Source organism: Buteo buteo, chromosome 2, assembly GCF_964188355.1.
Source record: "Buteo buteo chromosome 2, bButBut1.hap1.1, whole genome shotgun sequence".
NCBI lineage: Eukaryota > Metazoa > Chordata > Aves > Accipitriformes > Accipitridae > Buteo > Buteo buteo.
The window spans coordinates 61,322,725-61,340,840 of NC_134172.1; the positions used below are offsets into that span (position 1 = coordinate 61,322,725).

At 34.9% G+C, this 18,116-nt stretch overlaps 1 protein-coding gene across 6 annotated transcripts in view; it reads right to left on the reverse strand.

Annotated features, from left to right (window-relative positions):
* The window catches only part of BBS9 (Bardet-Biedl syndrome 9), a 313,906-nt gene that overhangs the window by 224,215 nt on the left and 71,575 nt on the right, over nucleotides 1-18,116 (reverse strand). For all 6 annotated transcript variants that reach the window (XM_075057134.1, XM_075057101.1, XM_075057118.1 and 3 more), the window contains 4 exons: nucleotides 17,749-17,889; nucleotides 15,430-15,525; nucleotides 10,548-10,720; nucleotides 7,655-7,807 (listed from right to left, as the gene is read on the reverse strand). In XM_075057134.1, the coding sequence (XP_074913235.1) occupies nucleotides 7,655-7,807; nucleotides 10,548-10,720; nucleotides 15,430-15,525; nucleotides 17,749-17,889 (563 nt within the window). The remainder of the gene's footprint in view (nucleotides 1-7,654; nucleotides 7,808-10,547; nucleotides 10,721-15,429; nucleotides 15,526-17,748; nucleotides 17,890-18,116) is intronic.

An 18,116-nucleotide genomic window follows, 5' to 3' on the forward strand; every position in this document is an offset into this window, starting at 1 on the left:
GAAATAAGAGACCCAAAAATCAAATGGGAGTGTGTCATTTGATAGCTGGGGGAATCTTATTCTGAGAGCAGGGAAAAACGGGAAACAAACAGAAGCAAAGAGGGAAGGTTGTGCTTCCTCTCAAAAGACAGGGACAAGATCCAAATCTCTTGCTGAAGAGATGAAAGTAAGTTAGATCCTTCCAATCGGCATGGCTCTGTTTTCCACATAGCTGTATTTTTCATGCCAACAACAAAATGCACATGCACATTTAAAAATTCCTTTGCAGAATTCAATTATCATTTACTCCAAGTGTCAATACATATACCATCAGTAGTGGGGAAATTCAGTATCAGGAACTGGACAAAGCTGAAATAGCTGTCATCAGTTTGAGTTAACTGGACTCCAGGAAAGTCTGAGCAAGATACATACCAGATACGAGACCAAACCTAGAGTGCGTGCCTAGAGACCAAAAGACAGAGAGCACCTGCAATTGTGCTTGTCACAGCACCCAACAGCGCAGCAAAAGCGTAAAACAGATCTGCAGAGAAGGGTGCGGAAAGTCACAGAATTGTTCCACAGCAGCTGAAAGACAGGAGATCATGAACCATCTCCAACTGGGAGCCACATAACTACATTAGTGCAGTGCTATGAGGAAGGTGCAGTAGTATGGTTTTTGTTCAACTTTGACACAGGTGCAAAGTTTCCAGATGGCATCATATTCACATCTAGCTGGTGTTGAACAGAGGCGAAGCAGACACATGACAACATCCCCAGCCATAAAGGCAAGCCCCTTAAACACTGGGCCAGAACCCTGTGTCTTATAAACCAGGCTCTCTGGAATAATGGTGGTTTAAATCAGCTAAGGATCTGTTCTGAAAACTGATCAAAAGTGTTAGACAAAAGGGACAAAATATGCTTACCTTTAGATATTTGTGAACTGTTAATTAGAATATGGCTTTTCATTTGAAGTGCCAAAATTTCAGAGAGGAAATCATATGATTCGGAAGATACAATTCAGAATCAACTAGTTATCTCAATTGTGATTTACACCCAAAATTAATTTTGCCTGATAGTGTCAAATACTATAGAACAGACAAGAACTGGCACACAGTATTTTAATACTTAAAATACTGCTTGACAAGGTTTCAAGACTCTTGCTTGATCACAAACCAGAATGAAAGAGAGATATAACATGCATGATCAGCAGCACTAGGGTGAATATTCCTCACAATTGTCTTGTTAAGTAAGATGTGCTCAAAGGGATTCTAAGTTCCTTTAAGTTCTGTCCAAAATTCAGATTAATTACACAATCTGCTGAAACCTCAAGAAACATAAACATTTAGTGCATTTCCCATGGGCTCCTAAATTATGTCCAGGGATACAAAAGATTGGCTTTTTCTCCATACATTTAACCTTGAAAGTCTATTGTATCATAGCTTTCTCTTTTTGGATGCTTTTCTAAAAAAACATTTAGTTAACTCTTTAACATGAGCTGAATGTTCTTTTTGTGTATGCATTTTAGAGTAAACTTAAACAAAGCTGCAAGTCATATCCTACATGCTTTAACCAGGTGTTGCTCTAAATTTTTTTTTTCTTTCTTTGAGAAAAAGAATGCTACAAAGTTAGGTTTAGATTTGGTTATTTACATGTCAACTTTCAAGACTAGAATAGATCCTGTCAAGTAATATGGCTACTCAATGTCACTCTGAAAATAACATGGGATTGAAGGGCTCCAAAAGGATCAAACCAGTTGCAAGAAGAGTTATCCATAAACAAAGAACAAACGTAAGGGTACCTAAATACCAATCCTGTGCTGTGGCATGAAACTGTGGGCCAGTCCTAAGTTTTAGCAGCTGGCATGAATTCATAGCACAATTGCTTAAATTCCATCTCAAAAACATGAAATATTCCATCATTCTGTTTAAATTAGGCTATGACAAAGAAACAGTTGTGTTATGAAGTTCATAAAGTTCTGAAAATATTAGAAGCACCTTTCTCCAAAACTGTCATAGGAAAGAGAAAGGGCAACTCCCCTGACACTACTAATTAAAAAACCCAGTGCATTCATTTAGAGACATTTGACTTCCAAAACCTTCGCAAAATTCATCTTTCTCCAGAAGTCTCTACTGAATGCTCAAGATCCCCAACTAACATCCAGGGCTATATATGTCAGGGACAGCTCACATCACAGATCTCAGGGAAAATGGCTACCCTTACATGTGGATAAAGCTTTCTCAGTCACAGGTAACACATTCCTACACAGTTTACTGCTGTGTAAAGAATTAAAATGGATCCTCCTGATGGAATTGCCTTCTTTATTCTAAATGAGGAGTCATGGTATCTCTACCTAGAAGCAATTGTGTTTGTTGACCACTTCTAATAGACCGATGGTGAAATGCTACACTTACTTTCCAGTGCTGCTAGCTGTATGAACAAGATAAACAATATAGGAATGCTGAAGGGGAACAAATGAGGGACATTACACTGAAAAAAATCTGTAGGAATTGTGCTTGTTCCTGTCCCCCGTAAACTGTAACCTGTGAGCACATCATGAAATCTGAAAGACTACTTGAATACTTTCCCCCTTGTTTCAAGCAGAGTTTTTAAGTGAAAAATTCCTATGTGCGTGAATCTCTGCAGTTCATATGCAGAACTCACAAGATGCAAGACCACGACCAGACAAGATAAATACAAACCATATACTAAAGACAGAAGAATGAACTGGACAACTTCTAGTTGTTCACAGAGCAAGATCTGAAAATTACATTGAAAGCCACTTTATTGCTGCTTACAGCCGAGTATTTCTGTGAGACAGGTTATTCAGTAACAGTATAAATAAGATGACCACGACAAAATAGCTGAATTAGGAGAAAATAAAGGGAATAAACTTGTAGTATCAATTAGTTCTAGCAGTTCTGTTTAGAAAACCATGTTAGGTCCTCTTACTAATGGAAAGACGCTCTCAAATTTATAAAGTATCTTAAAGAAAGAAAAGCTAAAATGTATCACCAATTCAAAAATAAGGACCCATTGTTGTAGAACATGTAGTTATTAAGCCTACATGTCTCAGGTTATGCAACTGTGCTGACCATTTATATGGGACTTGTTCTGTCAGTCCATTCCTAGTAACTGCCACTTCCAATGACCACACAAAATTTTACAGTGACATGAAGATCCAGAAATCATTAAATTCCTCTATATATTTTCTAAATTAGCAGACTGGGAGAGGAGAGACAGTATTTCTACTGAGACAGGGGATATCATCCATCTTGTCTGGTTAGGTGGCTACTGCCAGTCAGCACTAGTGCACTGGCTTGACAGTGCACAAAAAAGCAATTGACGGTGGGTGCTGAGGCCATGGGTAAAACCTGAGATGTCAATATTAGAAAGCACAAGTGAATTAGTGGTTTTACAGGGTGGGGATGAAGAAGCTTCAGAACATGGGGAAACCTGAGGTACTGTGCAACAGTGGCATCAAAGAATAGGAAGGGAGCTACGCCTATTACATATGATGGAAGTGTGGGGATATAGGATAAATCTGTTTGATTCATGATTTGTCTTAATTTTGCTATCTTTTATTGTAATACAATGCAAAGTAGAAGTGATTGCTTTGTCATTACATGTTTTTGTAAACTTGAACTGTTCAATCTTCTCTCAGATTCATGTTTTAAGTACTTAAAATTGGTTAAGCAACAGTTAGTGCCCTAGGACAACTCCACCCCACATTTAAAATACATCCATCTTCCTCTTTCCCTAAAAGAATGTAACTGCAGTAGTCTTCTAAACATGGTTACAGGGTTAAACACAGCTTACACCTAGACACAGCTAGAATTGCTTAGATTCACCAGGATAAAATACATGTGGGTTGAAATAAGGAATTGAACCATCTGATTTTTATGACACTTGTTAATTCCAGCTTGTACCTGGAAACCCAAATAATGTATGTCAAGAGTTAATGCATGAAAATTATATTTCCAGGGCAGGCACCTGCAGCTACTGTCAAACTATGATTATTTCTTTTTTTTTTAATATGACAGGAAACACATTGTAGAGATTAAAGATTATTAAATTACACTTTCAAACAATAACATCTCTACTAGTTGAGCATTATACAAAGTACATGCTATTTACACCAGCTACTATAAAATTTGCTGCAATCTCATCTAATATTTGAAGTCCTCTAAACTACAAAACATTTATGCAATCTCAACTACTGTTCAATTGCTTTTAAATTTATCTAATTAAATTCCTTTCTTAGAACAAGAGCTAGCAGCACATCCAATTGCACTCATAATTTTTTTAACCAGAGATCAAGAAATTAATTCATAGGCATACAAATAGCATCTATTGCAAATTGATTTTTCCATTATTTTCATAGCATCTTCCTACAAATCATTCCTAAACATTGTAAGAATAATATTCCCTTTTTCTAATATAATATACAAGGCTACTACATATATAACAGCTTTTCTTTTCCTTCCAAAATGGAATACCTGATGTCACTATTTGTTAACTGTTGTTAATAGTCATTCAAATCTTTTTAGACCTAGAATATTACTTCAGAAAGACAAAGTCTAGAAGATTAAACTGGACTATAAAACTATAAGCAAGCTTTTCATCATTGCACACACTAATGCCTGCTTATACATTTCTCCGTTATTGTGAAGATGAAAAGTAAGGTAAAAGTTTCCTTATAGTAAACCCATTAGTAATTTTACTGTAGCACTAAATACATCCTGCTATGTTGGTAATGTACAAGGACTAATACAAAAATTTAGTTCATAAATAGAAATGCTTTTTACCAGAGAATCAAATGCAGCTTGATGAATTTTCTGTGGTTTGCCATCTATAGGTTTGACACACCTTGTACATCCACCTACATATCACACAAACACAACTTTTACTTGAAGTTGAAAATCTGAAAATTAACATTTACAATCTACTTCAGTTGTAAAACTCAAATCTGTTCAGCAATTCATAATAATTTGCAGGTGGGCAAACAAACTGTACAGAGTAAGTCTAAAGTAGGTATGTATCACACCTAGGCAATGAAACCACATGAGTTGAATATTCACCATTATTTGATTTGTATTTAAAAGGCTGTTCACAAAAAGGTTATATATCTGCTCTATAACTGTTCTGATGCAAGGAAATAAGGGAAGCAATAAGAGGCACCTTTATATCCCTGTGGATTTGGAGAAGTTACATTATAGCTCCATTATAGCTTCAATTTAAAAAAACATCCTAAGCTATAATAGTTATTCTATTAAGAATGTAACTCATATAGAGCCCAAATGCTGGGGAGTCTGGGTTAAAAAGAATAATAAAATCACATACTCATAGTAACTGGCAGCTCCTTCGTGTTCTAGATGAAAAGATTTGGAATATACTATAGAACCAAAACATCTACATTTCCCTTCTGACTGCAAAACCCAATGTAAAAAGTAACAAAACCTTTCTTTGTACATAACAGTTTCTTTGGTGAAAAATGAGGGGATAAAGCAATGTAAATTTTTCTTTTCTCATTATAAAAATATTTAACATAAGAGAGGAGATGAGATTCTCAGAGAATGCTAAGAGAGTAAAAATCAATTTCTTTTCTAACAGAGGTTTTTTTTGAGGGATTTATCATATTTGTTTTATTACAAAAAACCCTAAAACTTCTACATCACTTTTTCAGAGTTCAATCCAAATTACACTGAAGCAAATAAGAGTCATTCCACTAAAAGTCTATGGTTCATCATTCTTCATTGAATGCATTCTGCATTAGTAAAACTACTAAACACAACCATGGTGCTCAAACCAGACAACTTTCCAAAAGGAAAAATAGAGACAACTTGTTTGAACAATTCTTCTGAAAAGCAGTATTCTCAAAAATACAATCATATTAATTCCAATGTCAAAAAGGCTATATGCTTAAAAGAATTTTTGGGGCGAGACTTTATACTGTTCATATTTATCCAACCTCATTATTCCATTACTGAAAACACACGTACCATATTTTGAATACTTCCAAGTATTTGCATTAGATATACTTGTTCAAATAAAGACAGATGATGATACTGAATTAAAGAAAACAAGGTCTTTTCTAATATAGGGAATGCATCATCGAGCAACTTCATTTCACCCACACAGCAAAGAGACAATATTAAACCCTACCACAGCTCTCACTTTCAAAACAACATATGCAGCAGTGCGGTCTCTATGGCAATTACTATTTTACTACACTTTTGTTTGTACTAACAATAACAATGTTTCTTTGTTGCAAGGGGGTTCACATGAACAAAAGAAAATGACAAAGGAAATCTACCAAGAAAAATGTGAACTTGCCTAAACCAAAGTTTTAACAAATGTGGAAAAATGTGTTTGTTCTCTGGAAAGAAATCTTTTTCCTCATTCTCCTTTCAAATACACAAATTCTAATTAAAAAAGCTTACAACAATAATTGTTAAGAAATGCACCCATCTAATTTGGTTTGAGGGACTAAAATAAGTTTCTGCAATATGCATCTATTTCAACCACCTGATTTTTGTCATATCCTCAGAACTCATCTTTCAATTCAACTGCATAAGAAAACTGTCAAACACATCCCAGTTGCTTTTAAGCTTAAAGGCAACAGTTCTACACAGCAAAAGCAGAGACACAAGAGACTCACTTTTGTTTATCTTTAGGGCTTATTTAGCCATGCCATTTCAAATTGTTAAAGAATCACATATCTATATCAACAGTACCTAGTATTTCTTGAAGTTACCAGAAAACCTCCACTTCCAAACTTAAACCATCTCATAGTTAACTCATTCACAGTAAAGACTGAAATAAAGGCAAATCTGACTCATGTATAATCACACATGGAAAGGCAGTTTTCTCCAATTTAGAGAAATGTTTTCTTAAAGCAAAGAGTAAGGAAAAATATTTTTCCTTAACACATCTGGTTTTTAGTTGTGATACACAATAGCACATAAAGGTAAGGGGTTTTTTTTCAGCAAGTAATCTAATTGTGACTCAGCTTTTCTAACAAGGCATGTTAGAAAGTAAAATCAGATCCTCCAACAGAAAAGCACAAAACACATAAAGTAACTTCTTAGCAAAGGGGACACATCATGAAAAAAAAGGTTTTTCTAAATCAATGCAGGGCTGAGGCAGGAAAAGGAAGAAAAATTGTTTTATTCCTTGTGTACTTCCAGTATGGGGATGGTTTAGGAATGAATTTTTTTAAAACATTTTTCTTCTGCAGCTATCGCATTCTGAAATGATTAGAACATAAAATCCCCATAAGGAAAGACATGGTCAGCCTCAGACAATTTTGTTGTGAATGTTACACCAGCCAAACCATTCCACCAGTTTACAGTGTACCATAAAATATTTACACAAGCTATGAACTATAAAATATTTTCACATGAACTATAAAATATTTACACTATCAACATCAGTTAGGAAAGAATGATGTGCTGTCAAGCTGGTGTGACCCAGGAGTAAAGATTTTGTGGTCGCAGATTAAATAAAACCATTGCAAATCATCTGGAAAGTTACAGGGAATATTAGGTTAAACAAATTACTGCTTCCTGGTCTTTTGGATGGTAAATGTAACCAGGAAAGCATAGCTTATATTCTTCAAGCTAAGTTTTACCAACAACGTAAAGAAATGCTAGGCTCATAATCAAACTGTACTGACCTCTCTGAATGTTCCTTCTAGCAAGGTGTCCAGATGTTGAAGAGGAGCAGGAGTTTTGTCTTTGAATCGTGTCAGCAATCGCCGCTCAATAGCTCGAAACTGTACAGCCCTTTCAGATAATAGCTCCTGAAATTTTTCAGCATTCAAACGTAGCTGCAATTTAGGGGTTTTCAAGAATTCAGGTTAAGGGTCATATACATTACGTATGCACATTCCAAATGAAATGGGAGAATGACAGTAAAATTTTTGGGAGAGTGTGTATTATTCAAATCTGATAATGTCATTTATATCAGTTTCATATTTTACACTCCTTGTGAAGCTTATTAACATTTTCAAGAATGATCATTTGCCATGGAAAACAAAACTAATTTTCAACAGCCACAATAATCTGTGAAAAAGCATAAATATCTCATCAAGAAGCCTAATAACAAGAGTGAAATTTCACAACCAGGATCTCAAGGCTTCTTCTTGGTTTGGTGTGCTATTTATGACACATACACACAGTGTATTGGACTTGATATTCATTGCAGTAGAAAGTAAATGGTTATTGCCTAAAGTATAAGTAGAATAAATTCTGCAGTTTGAATTATTGTCTTTTTCTGAAGTAAAATCCATTTTCTTTTTATATATACTGATCAGCTATAGCAAAAAAACTCTCTTGAAGTGTTCACAAAACTTTGAACATTGTACATCAAATGCCCAGATAATAAAAACCCTTATTTTATCTTTTAATCACCTTAGCATTTTCCAGTACATGCCTCTAACACAAAAATCACTAAATAAAGGTGAGTCTTTTCAAAAAGCTGGGATTCTTCTGCAGAACTGGCATGCTGTAACTAGCAGAAGTTATCAGAAGAAACATTAAGACACACAGCTTTCCCAATGTGAGCATTATGACACACATCCATTTTAAAGTGCCCCAAAAGGAGCAGAAAAATTAAGTTTCCTAAATTTAGAAAACAGATTATATTTAAAAATAAGCAAATGTACCATTCCTCCACTACATTATTATTGAAGGACAGTTCAGGGAAGCTAAGAGAAAAAGAAACACTATGCAGCTTTTCTAGAAGTAGGAAGAAAGAAGAGACATCTTGGGTAAAATTCTCCCAAGCTTGCCAAAAAAGAGTGTGTTGAAACTAATAGGGATGGGACCATTAGGATCCCCTTGATAGATCATTTGATATTCTTTAGACCAGATAATTATTCTAAAATTTCAGAAACTTCAGAAAGTTTCAGCCAGCTGAAACATAAGATCCTAAATGAGCATTCCAGCAATCACACCTATATTTCAAATTTCAATGTATTTAAGCTTGTGATACAATCTAATGAAGCCTATGTTTAAGGCATTTCTACAATACCAGTCACTAAGAAGAAAAACCCAAACTATTGAATTTCAAATTAGTTGAAACACTAACAGAATAACTCATGTGCTTGAGAGACAGACATGGATCTAGGCTGACTCCCTAAAACATCCCAGAGAATCCCAGCTACAACTTCCATCTTTCTGTGTGGCAATGGCTCCACCTCACAGAAAATTTGGTAGCATGAAAGAACATCCAATAGTATGCCTCACTCTTACATACATATGTTGCTGGTTTTGTCCGTTACACAAGTTTAATAGAAATTTTCAAATAGCTATTCTCTTTTTTTTACTGGAAAGGTGGGGGGGAAGGAGTGCATATATTTTATTTTATAAATGTCCTGGTTTCAGCTGGGATAGAGTTAATTGTCTTTCTAGTAGCTGGTATAGTGCTATGTTTTTGAGTTAGGTATGAGAAGGATGTTGATAACACACTGATGTTTTCAGTTGGTGCTAAGTAATGTTTAGACTAAGCCAAGGACTTTTCAGCTTCTCATGCCCAGCCAGCAAAAAGGCTGGAGGGGCACAAGAAGCTGGGAGGGGACACAGCCAGGACAGCTGACCCAAACTGGCCAAAGGACTATTCCATACCATGTGACGTCATGTCCAGTATATAAACTGGGGGGAGTGGGGCTGGGGGGGATTGCTGCTCAGGAACTAACTGGGCATCGGTTGGCGAGTGGTTAGCAATTGCATTGTGCATCACTTGCTTTGCATACTCCAATCCTTTTATTATTGTTGTCATTTTATTATTGTTATTGTTATCATTATTAGTTTCTTCCTTTCTGTTCTACTAAACTGTTCTTATCTCAACCCATGAGTTGTACCTTTTTTTTTCCCCAATTCTCTCCCCCATCCCACTGGGTCGGGGGGAGTAAGTGAGCAGCTGCATGGTGCTTAGTTACCAGCTGGGGTTAAACCATGACAATAAGCTATTTCTACAAGCTAGCTGAACTATTTGGAGATTTTTCATTGTCATCTGCATGACCAAACAGGAAAAAGTAATTAAATTTATTTTATATCTGGTCTCGTAAACTCCCTTGAGTCTCCAATGCTACTTCTACAAGGGCAGTCAGTTTTTTAAATCTGAAGGGACTTTTTATATAATTACCAGGATGATTCAGAAAAAACAAAAGTGGCTTCATTATTACAGAAGAGTAAAGTAGTCTAAAAATAAGGACAAATTTTAGAAACAATTTTACAGCTAACATGACATTAGTGAATGAAGAATCCATGGCTTCTGTACAGGCAGTGAGCAGAAGGGCAAATACTAGTACTGTAATTTCTATCATTTGCAGACTGCACTAGCTACTTGCACTCTGCTAGTCACAAGGGCTGTTTCAGAGGCAAGGCATACTCTGTATGTTAAAAAATAAATGATGACATTTCTTCCACCACTATCTTAGATGCAGCTTTCTATTTTCTGAAAGACAAATGCCTGTGATAGCTATAGTTATAATCTGATAAATCATAGCACAACATACAATTTTTAAACTAGCAGAACATTAACAATTCACATATTATGTAACATACCTCAAAATGTCGATCAATTAGTTCAAAATATTCTTGCAGGGGAATTGAACCAGAAAAAGAACATGCAAAATCTTTGCAGTTTTGCTTCTTGAAATGTTCTTCGAGTCGAAGCATGAGCTCTTTTGTTATCAGCCAAAGGTCTTCTAACTGATCACTCTGGATCCTATATCGTTCTTTGAAAACAAGAACAAATACAAGACTAATAAACACACATTTAAGCCACATACTTTCACTACACAACATAGTTTAGATAACACACAAATTTAACTTGCTAACTGTATCCAAAGTCTATATGAGATTTTCATATGAGATACATGTTCACTAGTGCTAAAGAAATAATTGTATTTTATTTACATCAGTCCTAAATACTCTCTGTTTTATCCTAACTTTAACAGGCAATTTTGTAGCACAAAATAAAAGTATTTACTGCTTCAGGACTACTTACTTCAGAGTATGGGCCTGTTCATGAAGAACAAAAAGCTATGAAGAACTGCCATAATAAGGAAACAAGAGAATTACTGGATTATATTAAGTCATAACAACAGGCTGTCTGCAATTCTCTGCCATAACACAACCTTAGTGAGCTTTTCTGAGAGCTGGAGGCAGAATCAGGTTCAATTCACTTTGAACCATGACCAAAGCACAGCATCCTAAGCATCTGATAACATTGGTAACAAACCCACTCCAATCCACCTAAAATCTTGAACGTCTTTTGGAAACAGTTATTGAGTTTTTAGATAATACACTCAACATAAATTTTATTACATCTCCACTTCCTAGGGTATCTTCTAGTAGGAAAAGTATTACTCTAACTAGTCATAGACAACAATACTCGGTTTTGATAGTGCTATGCTTCACTCTAAATACTGCTAATATTAGTAGAAGGTGATTTTTATCCATCTACACACTATGGCTTTGTAAAAATGGCTTAGTGTAGAAATGAAAGTGTTAATATAGTCTGAAGTGAAAAAACAAATCCTGTTAGCCAGCATCTGTCCCAGCAAATTAATTTAACTTAGCACATTTTAGTGAATTTCAAATTATCAAGCTAGTGGCATGAGATTTTATTTCTGTTGGTTTTAGTCCACATTTATATAATCCTCTCCTTCAATTTCCAGGAAATCAGAATTAACTGAATGTAGAGAGGAAAATATTGTGGAAAATCATAGCAGCATTTTAATATTATTTTTTTTCCAGATAAACACTTTCAAACAACAGTTCTTTATTTCTTTTCAGTACTCATCTACCAATACCTTATCCAAAAGAATAGATAGAAATACGAGCTATGAAGAAAAAGAGTTGCTGGGGTTTGATACAAAATAGTTCTTTTTTTGCCCTTGTTAATAAGGTTCACAGTAAATCAAATCAACCAAAATTCTTTAGAACTTGAATATACTTATCTAAAATTTTCTCAACATTAGTAATTCAAGATTGTTTGACATTACCACTGGCATCATTCCCAGGATATGTATTCCACTGAATAGAGAATGACAAATTCTGTTTACAGTGTAACAGGAAAGAAGCAAGTTTTATTTAAAAACATGCCTGTTAAAGAAAAGAACACCATCTGCTAAAGATAACATTCAACTTAATATCCATTTTTTAAACACTCACAATGTAATGGCTGGACTTAGTTGGATGTATCATCATACTTTGCCTTAAGTGATTTTTCCTTGACGGAAATTAGCTCAGATGTTTTCAGGTGAAATCAACAGTCATTCCATTTATAATTGGCATATCTAATACATTAATGGTTTAAAATGGATAAAACTAATTTCCTCCAAAATGCATTTTCAGTTTCCATACATTGTTTTCTGGTCAATACAAACACAATCTAATTTTACCATGGCCTGAGTAGAGAGCATTGCAGTAATTTGCTTTACATGGTCTTCCAGTTCTCAAAAAAGACAAAGTAGATTTAGAAACTGTAGGAAACTGAGAATCTTTAGTTGTACTAAACACATGCTTTAAACAGAAATACAATGAAAAAAGCTAAAGAAATAACTGTGTGTCTGCTCAACCTGTGCTTTTATAATAGTTAACCAACTTTTGTTACCTTTTTCTTAAAATAAGCTCTGTTGCAAAAAATTACAATAGGTTTTCAGAAAATTCTCATACAGAAAAGCAGGTGACTGAGGAGCACCAATAGGTTACATAGGTTACAAAGGCTTTTAACACTGTCCAGCTAGCACAACCTGCATTAAGAAGAGTTGCCCTGCCAGTAGGTTATCTGAAGGAAGTCTAGAAGATTCAGTTCACTTCTCAACTAGGAAGCCCGCATCAGCAGAAAAAAACAAACACAATTAGCAGTCAAGCCTGCTTTACACTTTGATTAAAAGACAGTTTTAAAAAATTTCAGAAAAAAAAAATTAAAACCTTAATCTACATGGAGCAAGTTCCTTTTTAATATGTATTAACTGTCAAAATGAACTTCAGGCTGGGCTTCTTCGCAGCATCTGAAGAAGCCTGAGGTAACAGGTTGAAGTAAGATCTTCAATTACTACACTGTTCAAAATGGATTAGGTAATACAATTAAAACCAACTGTGAAAACAGATGTTATTCATGTTTGCAGCTTCAGCAGTGAAACCCAACTGAACCTGGAGACTTTCATTCCTACATGCAGTTCTTCCCATTTAGAACTTAAGGTCCATTTGATAAGGGATATGGAAAAAGATGTCTTCTTCCATTGTCCAAGATTAACTTATTTCATGGAAAACCAGAAATAAGGATTGATCAGTCCCAGTGAACTTTTGTACTTTTCTGAAACACCATTACTTTCAGTCACTATTTATCTACACATACAATTTTCTTTTTGAAGAACACTTCCACAATGATAATGTTGCATATGCACTTTTACAAAGTATAAAATCAGTGTTACATTACATAGCAGATTAAGGACCTCCCAAATAATACATAATTTCATCTGCATTCATTAGTTCCATAGAAGATCTGTCCACGCAAGCACAATCATTTTGGTATCGTGACACTCCACCAAACAATGCTTTTGTATTATGGATAGTCTCTGCTCATAAAAACATTCAGAATTATGCTTGAGTGTCAGACCTTTCACAATTTTATTTTTTTTTAATAAGTTTTACTTAGATAACATTTCAAATAAGAAACCCCCCCTAAGAAATTCTGAAACCAACCCAATGCAATGCATGAATTGGATGCTGGAAACAGGCTGCTAACATAGAAGGTGGCATCAAACAACTAATTTGTTTTCTAATTCCCAAACACAACAAATGAGTAGTCACACTAAGAGAAACGGGTATTTTGAATCTCCTTTGTAAAGTGAACTTCACAAGTAAAGTGTGGGAAAGTTTATAGTAAGACTGCAAGCATCATTCCTAGCTAGTGAATAAAAAAAACTGAGAGGAAAAGCTTGAGGGGTTGGGGTGGGGGAATTAAAAGGTAAAGCTCACTAGAAGCTAAAATACATTCATTACATAGATACAAATTTGTCCCTTACACAGTATCAGATTTAGCAACTATGCAAATCAAAGTCCAAAACAAAGATTTAAATTGTAATCCAAAAAAAAACCCCATAGTTATTTATAAATCCTTTAAATCTTTAGTTTTTAGAAACTATCATTGCATGTCTAGTTAGTTAAAACTGTTTAAGATCTACTATTTAAACAAATATTAAAAACCAACTAACAATAAAACAGCATGCAAATAATGCATACACAAACCAATACAAATGGGTTTCAACCTTAGAAATGTAAAGTGATTGTCGGTACAATGAAAGTTACTCTCCAGATGGTTTCTGTTTTTAACACATTTGATTACATTTGAAAAGGTATTAAATATTATCCCATAGCTCACAGCTGATGCCACAAATACTTACACAACCCATCATGAATACTGATTTTTGAAAACAGTGAGGCAGATTGTTTTTGTGTCAAAAGAATTTTGCATCAACAAACTAGATCCTGATTTCTCACTCAAAACAGTTTTCATAAAGGATTCACACAGTGTTCCATTTGAATTCTCTGGAATGCACAATAGATATTCTAGCTTTTCAATTTGTTAGTCTGCTGTATTAAATGAAGACTTTGTGCTCTGCTGGCATGCAAAATGCTAAACACAATTGAACTGATTTGGTTCCAATGCACATGCCAAGAAAGAGTTTAGCAAGTTGAGTAGTTGCACAGGGCAAGACCATAAACTCTCCAAAATGAAAAGAACCAATCTTTTTTAAAGAGCACAAACTCACAGGTGGTTGGAACACAACTACTTAATTTACAGACTGCCCTATATGAGAGACACTGGACTAGGTAACAGCATATCTACATGCAAGTTCATACATTCTGTAGTCATAATAGGAAGGATATTGAATCCATAATCCTATACTTATAAAGATAAACAGGCATCTAAAGACAGGCATTTACTTAGATGTAGAGAAACAAGTAAAGTAGGGTCTGATGCCTAAACTCAAGGATTACTGAAAGTCAGTGGAGAGTTAGAAACCTGCTTTTTAATCCCTTTCAAAAATTCCAGTAGATGACTACTTTCAAACAGAGTTGTTTATATACCTTTGAGGAAAAGAGGGTTTTTTCCATTATTATAATTACAGTATTACTTCATGAATAAAACCATTGCTAAAAACTTGAAGAAAATCCAATTTCTTCAGAGAATTGACACTGTAGTGTACTATATTTTGAGTATTATTTTTTGTTTTGTTATAAAATTTTGTGCCTTCCCTAGTAACATAATTAGATACTTTAGAGGGGATAAGAAACAGTCGGTTAACACTTTGAAACTCCTGCATTAATTCTCATACAGTGATTATCCTTCTTTGTATGATCTGCATTCTCATATTGTACGTATATTAACTGATGATCAGGCCTCTTCTGCATTAATACTAATAGCACTTACGTGATGTTTTTGAAGCAAGAAGAGTGGTTTTTGAACCAGTTAAAAACTGAAATCCCAGAACATTTGCCTGGTCATCCTCAGATGGATCAACAAAGTCTGAAAGAGAAAGTTAAATAGAGTTTTATATAATTTGACACTGGTATTCAACAAACCCTAAGCCATAGCCAGGACCATTTCAACATTTGCACAAGCAATGTAGGAAAGGCAATCCGAAGGAGACTGCTCCCCTTCTTAGGGCTCAGAAGTAAAGAACATCAGCAGTAGTTTGGTATACCCTCCCTTCATTCACAGATAGAAGCTGAGCCACACACTTCTTGTTCTCCAGCCTGGAAACAAAAGGTAGATTTCTCAGAGGTTCAGTCTGTACCATCTAAAAAGATCTGTGATTAGTGTACAGCCAAAAGACTATCACCTTTTACTGGAGGCAAGGTCACCTTTAATTCAGATATTTATGCAAAAATTATGTGGAAATTACAATGAAAATGTTTAAGTGCACTCTTTTTTCAGCTTTCAGCACAGAGCACAGCAAACATCTAGCTTGCTAAAACTAGGTACTCTGCAAAGTCCATGCATGCCCACCTTTCTTTGCATTCCATGTAGTGGATCATACCAGGTTAAAAGGCTCAATTTTAGAGTACCATATTTTAAAAACTACTCCATGTCACCCCTCCTCCCACCTTCCCCTAAAAATAAGGCAAAACGGGGAGTAGGAGAGATACAATTTTTATTGAGTATACCAAGAATCCAAAGTTCCTTCACAGATCACATCATAAACAGCATGCTGCTTTCCCTGCACACCTGCCCCCCCACCCATCACTGAAAATGGGATGAACAGAAGTCAGAAGGTTTTAATACCTTCTTCTGGAATACATTAGGCCTATGCTTTATGTTGTATTTTCAACAACGCATCCCTAGGTTAAAAATAAAATATCATGCTCTATTCTGAAAACATTATTGCTTAGCCATAATGGAAGCCTACCTATGATTAAAACCCCAAAATCAAGACAGTTGAGAAAAAGCTTCTCTGTTTCAAGTATTACACAGCACACCCTTTTGAGAGAAAAGGTATATTTACTCTCAGAGTGAAGAAAATCATGCTACCAAAAACACCAATCATGTCTGCTCCACTGCTCTCAGACAAATGTACTATATAAGCTTTTCAAAAAGAGATGCAGCTCCTCCTTAAAAATACCATATTAAAGTTGTTGGCCCATACGGCTCTCTGAAAACTGTTCCAGAACCCTGAAGTTCAGAAACTTAGTCACTGCCAGACTGAACTTTTTCACAATCACTTTATAAGCCCTGTTTATTCATTTATTCTTGTGCTAATATGATCATCTAGATCCATGACACAGCCACAAAATATTTACTGAAGGCAACTGTATTCCCTTTTTTTGCCTGTGTTTTATTAAGCTAAATGAGTCACTTTAATTCTCCTCTTCAAATCCCTAGATAATGTTCATAGCCTTTTTCTACACTTTTGAGTTTGAATTAATTTTTATTTAATATCAGCAACCAGCACTCAGTGTGCCAGTTCATAGTAACATGATATTAGTTTCTTGCATGGAAACATTTTGCCTAATGCATCCTCAGTTCTTATGTGTTTGCTTATGATTGTACCTTATTGTACCACAGAGAATTCCTGTGGTAACTTCCTCCTCCTCTCTATCTTCCAAATTATGAGCACATAATTACAGCTGAAATTATTTTCATAACATTACACTTTATAGTACCCAATTTCATTCTTCTTTTTCCAGTCCTAAATGGCACTTAATTCCTCCTTCATACTATTTTAATATTGTCCTGAATATAAAACGTAGCTCAGGTTTGCGCATCAGAAAATATCACTAAGTACATTTCTTCTTTTTGGTCCAAGAAGGCTAATGAAAGTATTAAATAAGATCAGGCTCCAGATCAATGCATCAAGAACTCCACAAGTCTTTCTCCAAAGCAACTGTACCCCTTACATAGAGTATTTACCACTTTTGCTTTGCCCTGCTTATGTTTTTTCAAATGAATCCCCATGTTTTCCCCATTACAACACCACTGATAGAATTTTATGTAAAATGATTTTCTGGATACATAAAAATTAGATGTCTATCATGACAACTGTGTAAAGAAATCTGCAGTTTTACCAGAGACAGATACACTAGCCCAGATGGATTATTATTGAAATATTATGACATTGTTTCTTTCAAAATATACTTTTTGAACATTCTAACATTAGCTTTGTTAATTACCTCATTACTTTGCACAGACAAACAATTCCTGTTGGAATTCCTAACACATTTCCTTCTATAGACATATTTAAAAACCTACCTGGAAATATGGTGAGAAAACTGATGGGAGACTTATTGGTATCAATAGTTAGCTTGTGGTTTGCTGCTTTTGAAGATTGAGTTGGAAAGCAAATTAACCTCAAAGGCAGCCTGAAGTTACACTGTGCAACTTTCGGTATTCCTAAAATGAAAGAACACAGATTCATCTTTCATATCCGTATTCTGAATACAAGATACTTCATACTGGTGTCCTCAAAGAGGTAAAACAAGATTTTTTAAATGTGATTAAGGAATATGTTAAAACAAAAACTGTGTAAAGTTGTCAATTTTTGTTAAATTTTGCACCTAAAATACCTTTAAATTTGAATACTTCTAATTACCTTTTCAGGTGAACATTTTCAACTGAAT